This window comes from Bos indicus, chromosome 12, assembly GCF_029378745.1.
Source record: "Bos indicus isolate NIAB-ARS_2022 breed Sahiwal x Tharparkar chromosome 12, NIAB-ARS_B.indTharparkar_mat_pri_1.0, whole genome shotgun sequence".
NCBI classification, from domain to species: Eukaryota; Metazoa; Chordata; class Mammalia; order Artiodactyla; family Bovidae; genus Bos; species Bos indicus.
In genome coordinates this window covers 52,163,828-52,181,778 of record NC_091771.1, presented here as the reverse complement: position 1 = coordinate 52,181,778, position 17,951 = coordinate 52,163,828, and the positions used below count along the sequence as shown (strand labels likewise).

Below are 17,951 nucleotides of genomic sequence, written 5' to 3'. Positions count from 1 at the left end.
AGTAGGCTTCAGGAAATCCATCTTAATTTGGATCACCACCACTTCCTGTCTGCCTATAATGTGGGAGACCCGGGTTCGATCCCTGGGTGGGGAAGATCCTCTGGAGAAGGAAATGGCAAACCACTTCAGTACTCTTGCCTGGAAAATCCCATGGACGGAGGAGCCTGGTAGGCTACAGTTCATGGGGTCGCAAAGAGTTGGACCCGACTGAATGACTTCACACACACACACACACACACACACACACACATACATATTCTGTTTCTATAATGATTGGTTTTTGAATGAACCTTGATGCTTTTCTAAATTGTATAAAAGGGGTTAACCTTTTAGTATTTACTTATTTCTTTTGGTCAAATAACTGATTTCACTTACATAAACTTAAGTATAAAGGAAAGTTGATTTTCTAAACCACACATGAAAAATACTCATTAACTTTTCATCACCTTGTTTATTCATCTGGTATCTTGAACATCCATGATGTGTCAGAGACTGATGCAGGTGTTAAGAGGGAAAATGTTGAAATAGGTATTTTTTGCTCATAGTCGAGTAGATTGTGTGAGCAGGTATATCTATCCGTGTGTCACGCTTGATACTATTACTCTCTTTCCCTTGTCTTTTGTAGCATTTATACTGTGGTGGGGAAATCCCATGTGCATACATGATTTCCATTACTTTCTTTGCATGAAAATCTGAGGAAAATAATCCTGTGCATAATTCCTTAAAGGAAGTTTCTGGCTAGATATCCTTTAAATGTATCGATGAGTCCATCCTTGACCCTCCCCTTACTTTACTCTAAGGCTGGTAACTATAGCTCTGAAATTCTTTTCTCCCTGGCCTCTCTCCTTCCTCCCACTTTCTCTCAAAGTAGTTTGAGTCCTTTATCTCAGACACTTTTCTGAGCAAAGAGGTTGAAGCAGTGAGCAAGAACGATGTGGCCTCTGAACCCTTGAAGCTTACTTCTTGGTGCGAGTGCAGCACTAAACAGATAACTCTAAGCGTAATTGCAGTTGTAGGTTATGTGATGAGACACACGTATAAGATGAAATGAAAATCCATGTTAGGGAAACTAGCCCAGTCTGGGACATTTCTGAGTAAGTGACTCTTACACTGGTGCCTCAGAGATGAATAGGAGTTATTTAGCAAGAGATGTGGGATAACATTCCAGGAAGACTTCATGAGAGCCCTAAGGAGCCTAGCAGATTCAAACAGCTGAAAGAATAGTCCTTGTGGCTGGAATATGATGAACAAGTTGGAAAAGGATGCAAAATGAGGAGAGTCAGGTCTTGGTAGAGAATCTTTTAAACCAGGTCAGTGCTTTTGGTCTTTATGGGAAAGAACTGAGAACATATTGATAGAGTTTGTAGTGGGAGAATTACCTATTCATTTGGTTTTTAACAAAACAAAAAACGTTTGTTTTTTTAAGTTGACTGAATTCCTATATGAGGTACGGATTTGCATAAATTCCTGATGCAAATGCAAAGAGCTGATGTAGATAGATTTAAGAACTATTTATGATATGTAATAAGATTTTGTGGTTAAAGTATGAAGCTGAAGCGTTAAGTTTTCATATGCTTGTTCATGTGTATTTTGTTGACTAAATGTATCTTGAATTCAAACATTTCAAAAGCAAACTTATTTTTTCCTTTTGCAAACTAATTCTTCCCCTTGATTTCCCTGTTTTGTGAATGACATTCCTACCTCCAAGTGACCTAGCCTTACAGTTTTTGTTCTGGTCACAGCTTCCATTGCGTTCGTTACCAAGTGTTAAGGACCTGACCTCCGTAGCATCTAGGGTCTCCTCCTCCTCCTCCTCATCTCCTCCTCCTCTTCATCTTTTGTCTTTGTTGTAGCAGTAGCATCCTTCTGTTGGATCATTAAACTATGATTTTCACTCAAGTCTCAGAGTTCCTTGAGGACGAGAACTGTCTTTTTCATCTTGTCTTTAGTACCTGGCAGTATACACTTCAACATGGTAGACATGAAAAATATTAAATGAGATGAAAATAAAACATGTTCCTTGATTCTTATTTCTTCCACTATAATTCTTATTCTTTGCCAAATTAAAGATTTTTTTTTTTTTTTTTCCTCAAAGTCTTTAAGGGACTTTCTTTTGCTTAAAGGATAATTTGATCTTAGGGCTGTGGGTAATGAAAAACTGGCTGCTGCATATGAGGAGTGTGTGAGCTGGGGTTTTCTTAGAGTAATTTAGTAAAAATGGACTCCTGGGCTTTATTGCATTGTAGTCCTCACTATTACAAAGAGCAGATTTTTCTGGGAAGGAAACATAACTAATATTTAGCAGCCCTGCTGTGGAATAAAGTGTTAACAATTTCATTTGATGCCTTTTTACATTTTTTAATTTTAGAAAAGTATTTTCAGAATTCACATTTTAGAATATAATGTATATTTCTTAGCTATCCAGTATTGTGCTGTCTTGTCAATAGCTCTGTTGTATGTTAGTATCTTGTGTGTACACCTAGAGTATATATTGTTTTGTAATTTTGGGAGTACCTGTTTTTAGTAGCTTTATATAGTCTAAATATGAACTTCCATCATTCTTTTATTCCATTTTTTTTAATTTTTAGGAATAAGAAAATTTTAAATAAGAAGAAGTTGAAAAGAAAACAGAAGAGCAAATCAAAAGTGAAGACAAGAAGCAAGGTAAAACTTAGTAATTTATAAGGAATAAGGACTTTTTCATACAGTAATTTGAATAAAAATACAAAGGCTAGAAAGGTGAGAGGTACAAACTACTATGTATAAAATAGATAAGCTATAAGGACATATAGTACACCACAGGGAATACAGCCAATATTTGATAATAACTGTAAATGGAATGTAACGTTTAGAAATTGTGAATCAGTGTTGTTCACCTGAAACTTATACAATGTTGTACATCAACTACTTTAATAAAAACAATAAGATATGCATATAATCATTTCTGTGCACTAAAGTAATATTTAAAGCCCCTTATCATTTGATCACACTGTTTAATTTTATCTTTTTGATGTTTTTGACCGGAGACCTGCAAGTTATTATTTGGAATCTGAAAATTATTTATAATTTATTCCTGTTACCTTTGATTAGTCCTTTGGGGGAGGATATCTGTTTCTCTTCTCGTTTTCATTCTGACTACACGTGCTAGAAACTGACTGAAATTGGCTTGTGAGTTGGGACTTGGTTTCAAGTTTGTCGTATACCTATGCGTACATTATGAATTAGAGAGTGTATTGGTGCGTGTATATTGTTCTGAACTTTTTTTGACTGTTGGTGGCTGTACAAAAGAAAAGGTAATAGAGAATATTTGAACTTGGTGGTACCTTAAGAGATCAAGGATCCTTTTCCCTATTTAATGCAGATATCTTCTCTATAAAATCCACCTAGTTTTTTCTTAAACATTTCACTTTCTATAAGAGAGTCTCTGTTATAATGGACAGGAGGAAGAGAGAAATCCTAACTATGATTTCTGAGGAGCTCTACTTTTGGTTATAGAAACAGTTACTTAGCTTGGGTTGTATAGCATATTTAAGTTCTATAGACAGTTGTTTCCTGACCTTTTTAATGAGTGTTCTTGCTCCTGTAGCTGGAAGAAATCTACTTTGAAGTAGTAAACCAAAAATAAAAGGATAGGGGATGGAATTGATCCTTTGGACCCAGGGATTATAATAATATCATTGAATCTTCTTGCTTCTCTTTTGCTCTGAGTGTGGGTTTATTGCCTGTGGCTGAGGACTAAGGCTGCTGGCAGCTCCAACTTTATTTTCTTTAGGCAAAAGGCAATTTCTTCTACTAGTTGTGGCAGAAAATCTTGGATGGGGTTTTTAATTGGCCTGCATTGTTCACTGTGATCTTGAAAATGGGGTGCTTCGATTGGTTAGATTCTGAGTTACTTTTGTAATGGACGGTGGGTGAGCACCCTGATGAACAGCCTATGTGGAATGTGGTTGCCCTCAGGAAAATGTTACTGTGTGGGCAGATAAATAATATATGTTCACTGTATCACATCTTATTACTTTTGTTTTGGGGACAGAAGAGGGAAGTAAGTGGAGATTATTCTTACTATCTTAATGTGTGGAAACCTTGAACAAATATTTATACACAGTCATTCAGATTTACAGTCTCTACCCCTTTTCCACTTTTTCATGCTATGTGCAGAATCTGAATATAGGAATATTGAAAATCTATTAAAATCCTTTTTAAGGTTTCATTTGTTGATTTTCCTAAAAGTGGTGGCATGTGGTATCTAGGAAGAGATAAAAAGTCAAAGTCTTTCTTCTCTTTAAATTCTGTCTCTGACTAGCTTTGTTCCCTTAATAATTTATCTTTCTTCTGTTGGCCTTTAGGTTTTCTATCTACTTTTTAGGAGCAGCTTGTGATAAGAACGATATTAAAAAAAACTTCATTCAGTTATTCCTTAGACTTTAATTACTGACTCTGTGCAGACCTTGTGCAAAGATTTGTAGGATGCAAAGATATTTGGGATGCAAAGATGAGTAGGAAACATTTCCTGTTCATGATGAGTGTATAAAGTGGTGGTGTTAGTCTCTGTCCTCTGTTACTATTTCTGGACTATTTTTTCATCCACCTTCATTTTATAAAAATTATTTTTAAGTGCCATTTAGCGCTAGGAGTCGGACCTGACTGAGCGACTTCACTTTCACTTTCCACTTTCATGCATTGGAGAAGGAAATGGCAACCCACTCCAGTGTTCTTGCCTGGAGAATCCCAGGGACGGGGAGCCTGGTGGACTGCCATCTCTGGGGTCTCACAGAGTCGGACACGACTGAAGCGACTTAGCAGCAGCAGCAGCTGTACTAATTCATCTTCGTTATTGCTCTCATTGGCCCCTCCATTTCTCCATTAGCCATCGCCTTCGTTTACTTTCCTTCTTATCTGGTATAGATACCACAGTATTTTTAGAAAAACTCTTGCTTCATCTACTGTATTAGTTCTTTATAGCTGCTATAACAAACTTTATATTTTATATTTGGCTTAAAACAGCACAAATTATCTTACATTTCTGGAAGTCTAAAGTCTCAGGTGGCTGGTCTCACTTGGCTACCATCAAAGTGTCGGCAAGACTGTACTCTTTCTGGAGGCTCTAGGAGAGAATTCCTTTCCTTGCCTTTTCCAGCTTCTAGAGCCTGCATTCCTTGGGTTCTGCTTCCTTCCATCTTCACAGCCAGTAATTGTTGGTTGAGTCTTCTCATGCTACACTATTCTGACCCTTTCCTGTGGTTATATTTCTTTCTCCAACTGTCTTGCCACCTTCTCCCATTTATATAAACTGTTGGGATTACATGGGCTTCCCTGGTGGCGCAGCTGGTAAAGAATATGCCTGCAGTATGGGAGACCTGGGTTCAATCTTTGGGTTGGGAAGATCACCTGGAGAAGGGAAAGGCTACCCACTCCAGTATTCTGGCCTGGAGAAATCCATGGACTGTATAGTCCATGGGGTCGCAGAGAGTCGGACACAACTGAGCGACTTTCACTTGGGATTACATTGGGCCTCCCTCAATAATCCATAATAACTACCCTCATCTCAGAATTCTTAAACATATCTGCAGGCTCCCTTTTACCATATAAGGTGATGTACTCACAGGATCTGGGGATTAGGGGGGAGATGTTTTTGGAGGCCATTATTCTGACTACCACATCTTCCTTTTCCTCATTTATACATTTGTTGGATTTATCTGACAAAACTCAGTCCTGGAGCATCTCTCATGCTCAGTGGCAAAGAATCTGCCTGCCAGTGCAGGAGACATGGGTTTAATCCCTGGTCCAGAAAGATCTCACTTGATGCGGAGCAACTAAGCCCATATGCCGTAACTACTGAGCCTGTGCTCTAGAGTCTGAGAGCTTCAGCTACTGAGACCATGTGCCACAACTGCTAAACCCACGTGCCTAGAGCCCATGCTCTGCAATAGGAGACACTACCACAATTAGAAGCCTGTGTACCACAGCTAGAGTAGGCCCCGCTCACCACAACTAGAGAGAAGTCCTCACAGCAACAAAGACCCAGCACAATCCCCGGCCCCGGTCCAAACTCAGTCCTGTACAAGTGCAGCCATGTTTCCCTGCAGGTGAGCACCTCCTGGTAAAGGGAGTTAAATGAGAGTTTATTGACAGCAGTACCCTTTCATGATTGCCAGCATCAAATGAACCTTCCATAGCCAGATTATTTTCTTGTTTTTTCTGGTCAAATAGTTCTTCCATTTTTCCTATGTCTTTTTCAGTCCTTTGCCATTCGCCTCAAAGCCTCAAACTTGTGATAAATTCTGCTCTCCAGCAAATGACTTCACTTTCTTGTAAGAGAAGTCAAATCCATGACATAGGAAACTTCCTCAAATTCCTGCTATCAAATGTATCTATCTTAGATCAGGTTCTTTAATGGCAGAACCTGAAACTGTGAGTGTTGAAAAATACAATCATGGTTTAGAAACTTTCCATCATCCCTAAGGCTTTCCTTATCTCTGCTGCATTCCACACCCCGCCTGCCCCCCGACCCCCATTACAGCCTTGAATCTATGCAACCACAGATATGCTTTCTGTCATTATAGATTGGTTTTCATTTTTTAGAATTTCATGTAAATGTGATCATACTGGGTACACTCTTGTATCTGGCTTCTTTCCCTCAGCATAATGATTTTGAGTTCTGTTGATGTTTTTATATATATTAATAGTCTTTCCTTTTTTTTTTTCCCTTTTCTGATTAGCATCCCATTGTTTGTATATATCCTGATTTTTAATTCACTCACTTGTTGATGGGCATTTTGGTGTTGTTTCCAGTTTCCAACCAATGCAAATAAAACCACTATGAACATTTGTGTACTAGTCTGTGTGGGTACACGTTTTTGTTTTTTTGGGGGAGGGTACATACCTAGGTTTGTGATGATTAAGGTGATGATATCTTTGATTTCAGGAGGACTCATAAGACTCAAAAGCAGTTTACAATAATGGCTAAGATTTATTACAACAAGGAGTACAGTGTAAGCAGGAGGAAAAATAAATGTATTCGTGGTTAGGGAGTAACGACATAGGCCTCCTAGTCTTGCCTTGTTGAGCACACAGGCCGTGCTTTCTCTCTGGCAGTGAAACACAGGAGTATGTGTGGAATATTTCTGTCCAGGGAAGCTTATTTGAGTCTCAGGATCTGAGACTTTTATGGGGATCTGGTCACATAGGTATATCCTGACATGCAGCCAGCTGCAGCAGGTGAAACTTGGGTTCACATTGTCAGTCGTGATGTTTCTGCAAAGTGGTTGGACCAGCTAGTGGGTAAGGTCTGTTGTTGTAGGAGTATGTAACAGAATCATCAATACCTAACATAAAGAAAGCTCTCTAAAGACTCCATTGCCAAGTGTTGGCCATGGGACAGTGATGATTCCCTTGGAGAAATACAGAGAATAAACAGTGTTAACTCAGTGTTAACACTTCCTCACAGGTGGCTTAATAGGTGGGTGTTTAGCTTTTTGAGAAACTGAAAACTGTTTTCCAGAGTGACTATTCCCATTTTACTGTTCCACCAATAGTGTGAGAAGTTTAATTGCTTTATATATTTGCAAACACATGATCTTGTTAGTCTTTAAAATTTTAGTCATTGTTTTTTTTAATACTCACATTAATTTTATTCTTAGAATCATAGCTGAAAATGAATGATTTTAAAGCAGTTAAAATGATTTCCTATGAAATAATTATGGTCAAAGTTTATATGCCAGGGGAAAAAAAATGCTCCTGAAAAGATACCACTGTCTTTCACCCTTTAAGAGTTACACAAAATTTTAGTCATTCTGATATAAGGGTATCTCAGTGATATTTTACCTTGCTTTTCTCTCATGACGAATGATGTGTGAACATTGTCATCATCATCATATGATAAGCCTTTCACCAGTTATGTCTTTTTATTGTGAAATGTCTGTTCAACTCTTGCCTTCCCTTTTAATAATTGTTTTCTTCTTATTGAATTCTCAGGGTACTTTATATATTTTAGATCAGAGTCCTTTGTCAGCTGTGTTGCAGATAATTTCTCCTGTCCTGTGGTTTGCCTTTTTTGATTTTGTAGAGTGCTTTAGAAGAGCAAAAGTTTTATAAATTTAAAGAATTGATTTTTCTCTTATGCTTCATGTATTTTGTGTCCTAGGTTTTTGTCTATAGATTTTCTTCTAGAGATTGTATAGTTTTAACTGGTGCGTGTAGGTCTGTGATCCATTGCAAGTTAATTTTTGTATATAGTGTGAGGTAAAAGTTGATGTTCATTTTTTCACATGTTGGTATTCAGTTGATCCAGCATCATTTCTTAAAAGAATCTTTTTTCCTTTGAATTATCCTGGCATCTCTGTAAAAAATCAGATGACTATATTTGTGTAAGCCTATTTCTGGAATTTATTTTGTTTAATTGATCTATATTTATACTAATACCATATGTCTTCAATACAGTAGTTTTGAAATACATCAGATGTTTTAACTGTGGTCTTTTTTAAAAAAATTGTTTTAGTTAATTTAGGTTGTTTATATTTCTATGTAAATTTTAGAATCAGCTTGTCAATTTCTGTTCTTAAAAAGCCTCTAGAATTCTTATTGGAATTGCATTGAATCTGTAGGTTTGGGGGCATTAAAATTGCCATTTTAATGATACAGAGTCTTCTCATTGATAAATGTAGATTCTCTTACCATTTACTTAAGTTTTTAATTTCTCTCAGTGATGTTATTTTGTTTTTCAGTGGAGAGGACTTTGCATACTTTAATAATTATGTATTTTTGATGTTATTGTAAATGCTGTTACTTACAAATGTATTTTGTAAAAATTTGAGATGATTATGATATGAATACAATTGTTAGGAAATAATACAGAGAGATCCTATGTACCCTTTCCCCATTTTCTCCCATTGGTAAGGTGTTGTATAACTATAGTATTATAAATATCACTACCAGAAAATCAATATTGATACAACCTGTGGATCTTATTTGGATTTCACCAGTTTTATATGCACTCATTTGTTTGTGTGTATTTAGTTTTATGCAGTTTTATCATGTGTGGGTCTTTGTGACCATTGCAGTGAGGATGTAAAACAGTTCGATTGTAAGGATCCATTGTGCTACTTTTATGTAAACAAATACATTTCCAAATTTCACCCTCTCCCTAGCCTCTGCGAACCACAAGTCTGTTCTCCATCTCTATAATTTGTCATTTCAAAAATGTTATATAAATGGATTCATGCAGTATGTAACCTTTGGAATTGGGTTTTTTCCACTCAGCATAATTTTCTTGAGATTCATCCAAGTTGTTGGCATATATCAGTAATAGTTTGCACCTTTTTATTGCTGAGTAAGTGTTGCATGGCATGGATATACCGCATTTTGTTTAACCCTTCACTCATTAAAGGACATCTGAGTTGTTTCCAGTTTTATTTTGAATAAAGCTTCTATGAACATTCATGTGCTGGTGTTTGTATGAACATAAGTTTTCATTTCTCTGGTATAAATGCCTAAGAGTGCAATTGCTGGATTATACTGTAAGTACAAGTTTAATTTTCTAAAAAACTGTACTTTTTTTCTAGTCTCTGTGTCATTTTATACTATCAGCAATGCATGAGCAATCTAGTTTTTCCACCTCTTCACCTGTTTGTGTTAATGTCACTATTTTTTATTCCAGCCTTTCTGATAGGTGTGTACTACCTCTCATTTTATTTTTTTAATTTGTATTTCCCTAATGGCTCATGATATTGAACTTCTTTTCTTGTGCTTCTTTGCCTTCTGTATATCTTCTTCCATGACATGTCTGTTCATGTATTTTGCCCGTTTTCTAATTGGATTGCTTGCTTGTTTGTTTTTTACTCATTGAATTTTGAGAATTCTTTATATATGCTGGATGCTAGTCATTTGGGCTTCCCTGGTGGCTCAGACAGTAAAGAATCTGCCTGCAGGGCAGGAGACCTGACTTTGATCCCTGGGTTGGGAAGATCCCCTGGACGGAGGTCATGTCAACGACTCCAGTATTCTTGCCTGGAGAATCCTCATGGACAGAGGAGCCTGGCGGGCTGTAGTCTGTGGGGTCACAAAGAGTCAGACATGACTGAGTGACTAAGCACAGCACAGCACAGTCATTTGTCAGATATGTGGTTAGCAAAATATTTTCTCCCAGTCTTTAACTTTCCTGATACTATTTTTTTACATATTTTAACTGTTTACTCCTAGGATATAGATATATTACTCATTTTTATATATTTAGACTTTGCTAAATCCACATATTATTGCAAATGACTGTTTTTTTCTTTTCTGCACACTTAAGATTCTTTTTTATGTCTCTTACAAATAAAAGCATTTGATTTCTGGGAGATAATTTTCTTTATAACTATACCTTTTATTTCTTTTTTTTTTTTTTTTTTTTTTGACTGGTTGCAGAGGATAGCAGATCTAGCACAGTGTTGTGTGTAATTGCTGAGAGTAGGTACTTGGCCTTGCTTACAGCCTTAGGATGAAGGCGTTCAGTCTTTTACTGTGTTGCTGTGGGTATTTCATAGGTACCTTCAACTTGAGTTTTGAAATTCTCTTCTGTTCTTAATATACTTAGGCTTTTTGTCATGAATGGGTATTTGATTTTTGTCAAGTGTTTTCCATGTTTATTTATAGTGTGTTATTTTTTTTCTCTTATTTTTTTGTCAGTGTGGATTTTGGATTGCTTTTCCAATGTTGTACATCCTTGTTTTTGAGTTGAATGTGATATATTATCTTTTTAAGAGTATATTGTTGGATTTGAATTGCTAATACTCGTTTGTTTTTAGTATCTGTGAAAGACACAGTCACATGTTATGTATCAGTTAACTTTAGTATTCTTTTATTGAACAAGGAGTACTCAGTTTTTTCCTAATTATAATACTTACTGAAGAAAAGTAGAATTTTGAGACTCAAGTGTTCTTGGTACTCAAAATGTCTCATTTTATTTTTCGTGGATACGTCCTAGCCATACTCTAATTGTTCAAATTTACCTTTGTATACTATCTTAAGCTAGTTCTGTATATTTACAATGTAAATATTGATCTCAAAAATGTGGTTGGAGTCTGATAAATAAAATGCTGGGCCAAAATAGACCTGGGATATTTAGTTATAACAATTGAATTACCAAGCATGTTATTTGCAGTACTTATTAAGACAGATATTAGATTGGTGCAAAAGTAATTTCAGTTTTGGATCCTGAATTTTAAATCATAAGTAGGCTCAAACACATCTTTATTAATCTAAGTAAGAACTGTTACAATCAACACATTTTTGCCAATGAGAAACAAGTTTATATATTCCTGTAGCATAAAAATCTGTGTTTGGGATTCAGTGAACTCTTGGAAAGCATTTTCTGTGTACTGCTGGTTATGGAAGCATTTTCCCTGAGAAAAATTGTTGAGATGCTTGAAAAAGTGCTCGTCAGTTGGTGAAAGGTCAGATGAATATGACAGATGAGGCAAAACTTCGTAGCCCAGTTTGTTCAACTTTTGAAGTGGTGGTTGTATAAAGTCCAGTCATGTGTTGTCACGAAGAATTAGCCTCTTTCTGTTGACCATTGCTAGCTGCAGGCATCTCAGTTTTCAGTGCATCTCGTCAATTTGCTAGGCATATTTCTTAGATGTAATGGCTTTGCCAGGATTCAGAAAGCTTTAGTAAATCAGATGGGCAGCAGACCACCAGACAGTGACCATGAATTTTTTTGGTGCAGGTTTGGCTTCAGGAAGTGTTTTGGAGCCTCTTCTTGGTCTAGGCACTGAGCTGGTTGTCGTATAAAATCTGCTATTCAGTGCATTTTGATTGAGAAATGGTTCATGTTGTGTAGAATAAGAGAAGATGACACTTCAAAATGATGATTTTTTTGATTTGCGGTCAGCTCATGAGGCTCTCACTTACTGAGCTTTTTCACCTTTCCAGTTTGCTTCAAATGCAGAACGGACCGTAGAATAGACGACATTGGATTCTTGGGCAACTTCTCTTGTAGTTAGTTGTAAGAGGATCAGCTTCTATAATCTTCTCAGTTGGTCATGGTCAACTATTGATGGCCAGGCACTGGGCTTCTCATCTTCAAGGCTCTAGTCTCCTTTGCAAAACTTCTTGACCCACTACTGTGCTGCAGTACGTTCTTTGGCAGCTTCTAGGCCAAATGCGTTGTTGATGTTGCAAGTTGTCTCTGCTGCTTTATGACCCATTTGGAACTCAAATAAGAATATTGCTTGAATTTGCTTTTTGTTAACATCGTTTCCATAGTCTAAAATACATAAAATAAACAGCAAGTATGACAAAGTTCAACAATGCAAAACCAAAATTACTTTTGCACCAACTTTGTAGCTAAGAGAGAGAGCTTTCAGGAAGCATGTGCCCATAATCTGTAGTTTTCTCAGCATCACCATTATTTGAATGAGAATGAAATTAGTATCAACTAAAACTAAGGTTTTTTTTTTAAGTTCTAATTTCTGTTTAAGGCCCTATATCTACTTTTGAAAGAAATCAAAATGTAATTCAACATATGTGGTAGGTCATTGAGACTCAGCAGTATATATGGTGCCCCTTAGAAAAGCAAAAAATGGAGTATCCTCTGTAACTTTGGCATTTAAGCTTTGTGGGCTCTTTTCCTCTTGTGGGGTAAAAGGGTATTCCTGATAAGTTCTTTACTGGCTCCTTTCTAGCCCTTGCCAGATTGGTTATTGTTTTGTTACTTAGAAAGTAGTGAAGTATTGTAAAAAGTGCTATAAATTGAGTCAGTAGATTTAGATTATCTTTGTCACCTATGTGACTTTTGCATGTCATCTAGCCTAATGTTTAATTTTTCATTTAAAAAATGAGTAGTGATGATGATGGAAAGGAGTATGAAATTGAAATACTGTGTCCTGTATTTCAGTTGGAGAACTTGGAGAACACGGTAATCATACCAGATATCAAACTACATAGCAATCCTTCTGCATTTAATATTTATTGCAATGTACGCCATTGCGTTCTGGAATGGCAGAAAAAGGAAACATCATTGGCAGCGGCTTCTAAGAACTCTGTGCAGAGCGGAGAATCAGATAGTGATGAAGAGGAGGAATCCAAAGAGCCCCCTATCAAGCTTCCAAAGGTAAGGTACTTAGGTTCCACTTAGATGAATAACCTACAGGAGTTTGGGCTATAATACATATGTTTGCATTGCTAAAACACCTTGCTTTTAATGAAATTGCACACTGAAAATAACAGGACGTATGGGTAAAAATAGGTTTAGGCTAGATCAGGAAAACCTTAGGCAACTTTTTAATTGGAGAGCTAACAAAGTCAGTAATTGGTACCTCAGTGGGGAGTACTTGGGAAGCCCAGGCAGGGAGCTCAGTAGCTTGGAGTTTGTTCAGGGGCTATTAAAAATGTGCAGAAGCAAGAGAGGGGCAATGGTGGCTTGCAGGCACTGAGCCATTGAGGTTGGAAGTGGAGCTCTGAGCCAGTGGGCTGCTGTTAAGGTGGGCACAGGAGGAAATGCAGATTGCCACAAGCTAAGAGCCATGGAAGGCTATGGTCCCAGCCCTCCCTCTGGGTACAGGTATATGTTTTAATTTTTCTTGACACAGAGCTAGAAGAGCTGAGCTGAGAGCTTTTGCCTTTTCTGCCTAAGGTGTTAAGTGTACTCTTGCTATCCTGGTTCCCTTTGACTAGGGGAAAAATACATGTAAATCAAACTGCATTGTTCTGATATCACTCCCATATTTACCAGAGGCATATAATCCAGTTGGTGTCATAGCAACATGTATTGTAGTGGAACAAACTGTTCTTAAGGTATTTTGTTCTATTTAAGCATTGAGTTTGTTTTAAGATTGTAATGTTATTTTATGTATATATATATTTTTTTTTTCTGTATTGTATGTGTAGTGAATATTTCTAACAAAGAATGGATGAAAATATAGACATATTTTAAAATGGTACCTTTATCATAAATTATTTATACATATTGCTGTTTTCTAAATATAGACATTTAAAAATGATTTCCTTTATCATAAATGATTCATATATATTTTCTTTTTACTAAATGGATACCTTAAGACTGTGCCTTAAAAACTTCTTCATATGCCTACATGAGATACCATGTAGATACTTTTTTTTTATATTACTCAGACATAGCAGCCAGATAGAGGCCATGTTCCTGATCTGTTTTCACTTTTCATGGAGGCTCTTTGTAAGTTCATCCCCGTCCTTAATCATTACCACCAGGTTCTTCTCCCCTTATTGTCAGCAATTGACTTGCTTCCTATTTCATAGGGTAGTAGAGATTTTGTGAAGTCCCTTAGCGTCTTAATCAGTCACCTTCAAGTGTCCTTATCTGCTCTTGGGACCCTTTTCCCCTTAGTCCTTTTCTCTCCAGTGTCCATAACTGTACTATCTCTACTGGCTTCTTTCTTCCACTTAAAACAGACTCATCTTTTCCGTGCAAGTTTCTCCAAGTAAACAGCGTGGTCTATAATACTGATTTCTTATGCTTAATTAGGGGAGGCTGAGCAAAGCTACATTTTTAAGTCAGGATATGGGCTTGTATTTTCGGTATAAGAATTCATTCTGTGTGTGAGTGAGTCTCACTGTACTGTAACAGTCACTCAGCTTAGGTTCAACATTGGGAAGGAGAATAAAGACCCAGAGAAGCCTTTCACACAGGTATGTAAACATCAGATAATAAACTGTATTTAATTTAAAAGATACTGCACAGTCAAGAACTACTGATTCTTAGGCTATTTTAAAACTTTAGGAAGAATCAGTATTAAGGAAATAAAATATCAGGCATTCTTAAGTGTTTTTTTTTTTTAGCATGAATAACAGAGTCAAAAGATGCAGAATCTAAAAGAGAGCTTCCAGTGAAAAGAAGAAAAGCAGATAATTCAAGTTATTAATACTGAGTTTTCCATCAAGTTCTAGCCTGTCAGGAAACAAGGTATAATGATGAACATGGGCAGTAGAGTCAAACTGCTTGAGTTCAAACACTTGCCATTTCAAATGCTAGCTGTGTGATGCTAGGCAAGTTATTTAACCTCTCTGTGGCTCAGTTTTGTCATCTCTGAAATGGGGATAATGTCTTCCTTATAGGGTAGTAGTAAGGATTCAAAGAGTTAGTAAATACATGCATGCTTAATAAATGCTAGCTGTTAATGAGTTTAAGGTGCAAATAGGAAAATGCGTAGGTCCAAGTAAATTTCAGTTAGTTTTCGGGGAACTCTTCAGTTACTAAGAAGTACTGTATATCCATGGAAATGAGACAGTCAGATCAGAGAGGAAGGAGCAGTGGAATGCTTTTGTTGCAGAGTTAGTCAGAGTGTTGTGGGCTGGGGCAGGACTGGGAGTGAAACTTTTCAGGTCTTTGGCAGCAGTTTGCAGGACACAGAAGAGATGAGGCCTTTAGGGTTTGAGATGATGGGAGCATGAGGGCAGGTGTGAAATGTTGACTTTTCTATTCCTTTTGACCATTTCTGTGCCTCTTCTCCAGACACTCTTTCGTGTCACTTCTTTCCTTTCCTTTGTTGTTCCTCTCTTGCTTCTCCCAAATGTGTGGTTGTCATTTTCCTTTTTCTTGCTGGAGTTTTACTTCTCTCTTGCTCCTTTTTTCTCTTATGTAATGGAGACAATTTTTTATTTGTTGTCGAGATATCATTTTGATACAATTCTGTTTTCCCTCCTTGACTTTTATTTTTTTATTTATTTTTTCTTCACCTTTTTTAAAATTTTTTATTTTATTTATTTTTTTTAAATTTTATTTTATTTTTAAACTTTACATAATTGTATTAGTTTTGCCAAATATCAAAATGAATCTGCCACAGGTATACATGTGTTTGCCATCCTGAACCCTCCTCCCTCCTCCCTCCCCATACCATCCCTCTGGGTCGTCCCAGTGCACTAGCCCCAAGCATCCAGTATCGTGCATCGAACCTGGACTGGCATCTCGTTTCATACATGATATTTTACATGTTTCAATGCCATTCTCCCAAGTCTTCCCACCCTCTCCCTCTCCCACAGAGTCCATAAGACTGTTCTATACATCAGTGTCTCTGTTGCTGTCTCGTACACAGGGTTATTGTTACCATCTTTCTAAATTCCATATATATGCGTTAGTATACTGTATTGGTGTTTTTCCTTCTGGCTTACTTCACTCTGTATAATAGGCTCCAGTTTCATCCACCTCATTAGAACTGATTCAAATGTATTCTTTTTAATGGCTGAGTAATACTCCATTGTGTATATGTACCACAGCTTTCTTATCCATTCATCTGCTGATGGACATCTAGGTTGCTTCCATGTCCTGGCTATTATAAACAGTGCTGCGATGAACATTGGGGTACACGTGTCTCTTTCCCTTCTGGTTTCCTCAGTGTGTATGCCCAGCAGTGGGATTGCTGGATCATAAGGCAGTTCTATTTCCAGTTTTTTAAGGAATCTCCACACTGTTCTCCATAGTGGCTGTACTAGTTTGCATTCCCACCAACAGTGTAAGAGGGTTCCCTTTTCTCCACACCCTCTCCAGCATTTATTACTTGTAGACTTTTGGATCGCAGCCATTCTGACTGGTTCTCCTTGACTTTTAAAAGTTAGTTAAATTGATTTTGATTTCCTTTTGAGCTTTTTCAAATATTTTCTGTAAGTCTTAGAATTGACTCTAGGACTTTTTAATAGAAGATAGAATTTCTAATGGCAAAGAGTTTATTATTATTAAATCTAAATGTGATATATCTAAACCTTCATGTTACTGGTAGTGAAAATGATAATGCCACCTTTGGAAATACATGATTTGAGGAGAGCAAAATAAAACCTCAAAAGACTTTTTTTTGGCCCAATATGTTTTTTGCCTCACTTTTTGCAACAGTGACATTGGACTGGCTATACTAGTTAATTATTTGGGTTTTGTGTTCCTTCAAGTATAATAGAGAGCTTTCAGGATTTAATTGTTTTAAAGCAACAGTGATGATAACATTCTGTAAATTTACAAAAGACTGTTTTCTGAAGAGGAGTTGGAAGACCATGTGTTTGGTGGTTAGTTATGGTTTGTCATGGAAAGTACTGAAAGCTTAGTGTGTTATCTTATTACAATGAACTATTCTATTGAGCAGTCAAGCTTATTAATAATCTCTTTTTCTATTTATAAAAGCAGTGTGTATTCAGTGTAGATAATTTGAAAAAATGGGGAACATTTTTATAAAAGAGGAAAAGAAAATTTTAAAAGCTGGAAGTTATTTCTAAAATCCTTATAACCAAAATATACCCATTATAAACATTTTTACATATACACATTAAAATATATTTGTTTCTGCACAAATGAAATCATATTGTATTTGCAGTACTATATTTTTTTCTTTTTATACTCTTCCTCCTATTACTGAGGGAGGAGGACATAGAGTGTATTCTTAGTGACTGTAAGACAGACTTCAGAGTATAAAGTGCAGTTTCAGAGTTCTTATGTGTAGTAAAGTACTCTCAGCCAAACCTCAGCAAAAAGTCTTAATTTATAACATATTTTGTTCCTCTGTTCAGTCATTCAAAGTTAAATATGATTGGGAAACTTGAGTTTGATTTTTTATTTTGTTGTATATTGAATGTATATCACAGTTCTGGAAATGAATTAGTTTTTTTCCTTGTTAAAAATGAAAATTATACACTGAACTAAGATATAGGTGATAAGTGAGATTTTACAGTGGTTCATCTGGACAGATGGATAATTCCTTGTCCTGATCATTTTGACTAACGTTTGAGGAGTATTTTTCACTAAACCCATCTAGTGCGCTGTTCCTAGGCAGCCCCCTGAGTTACTTGTTGTCATGCATTTGTTATTACAGCATAACCTTATCAGAGAGACAACTTGGGAAGCTGTTCAGTAAGGAGCCTTACTATTTTTGGCAAGGTTCAATACTTTGTCTATTACTACAGGAATCTACTTATACAAAGAAACCCTAGCCAAGAATGTCATCTGTGAAGAGTTC

At 36.6% G+C, this 17,951-nt stretch overlaps 1 protein-coding gene across 13 annotated transcripts in view; it reads left to right on the top strand.

Moving 5' to 3' along the window:
* The window catches only part of MYCBP2 (MYC binding protein 2), a 269,649-nt gene that overhangs the window by 33,452 nt on the left and 218,246 nt on the right, over window positions 1-17,951 (top strand). For all 13 annotated transcript variants that reach the window (XR_011569887.1, XM_070800632.1, XM_070800635.1 and 10 more), the window contains exons 2-3: window positions 2,589-2,664; window positions 12,878-13,093. Coding sequence is in view for 12 of the 13 variants with exons in the window: in XM_070800632.1 (XP_070656733.1) it covers window positions 2,589-2,664; window positions 12,878-13,093 (292 nt within the window). In the remaining variant the exon portion in view is untranslated. The remainder of the gene's footprint in view (window positions 1-2,588; window positions 2,665-12,877; window positions 13,094-17,951) is intronic.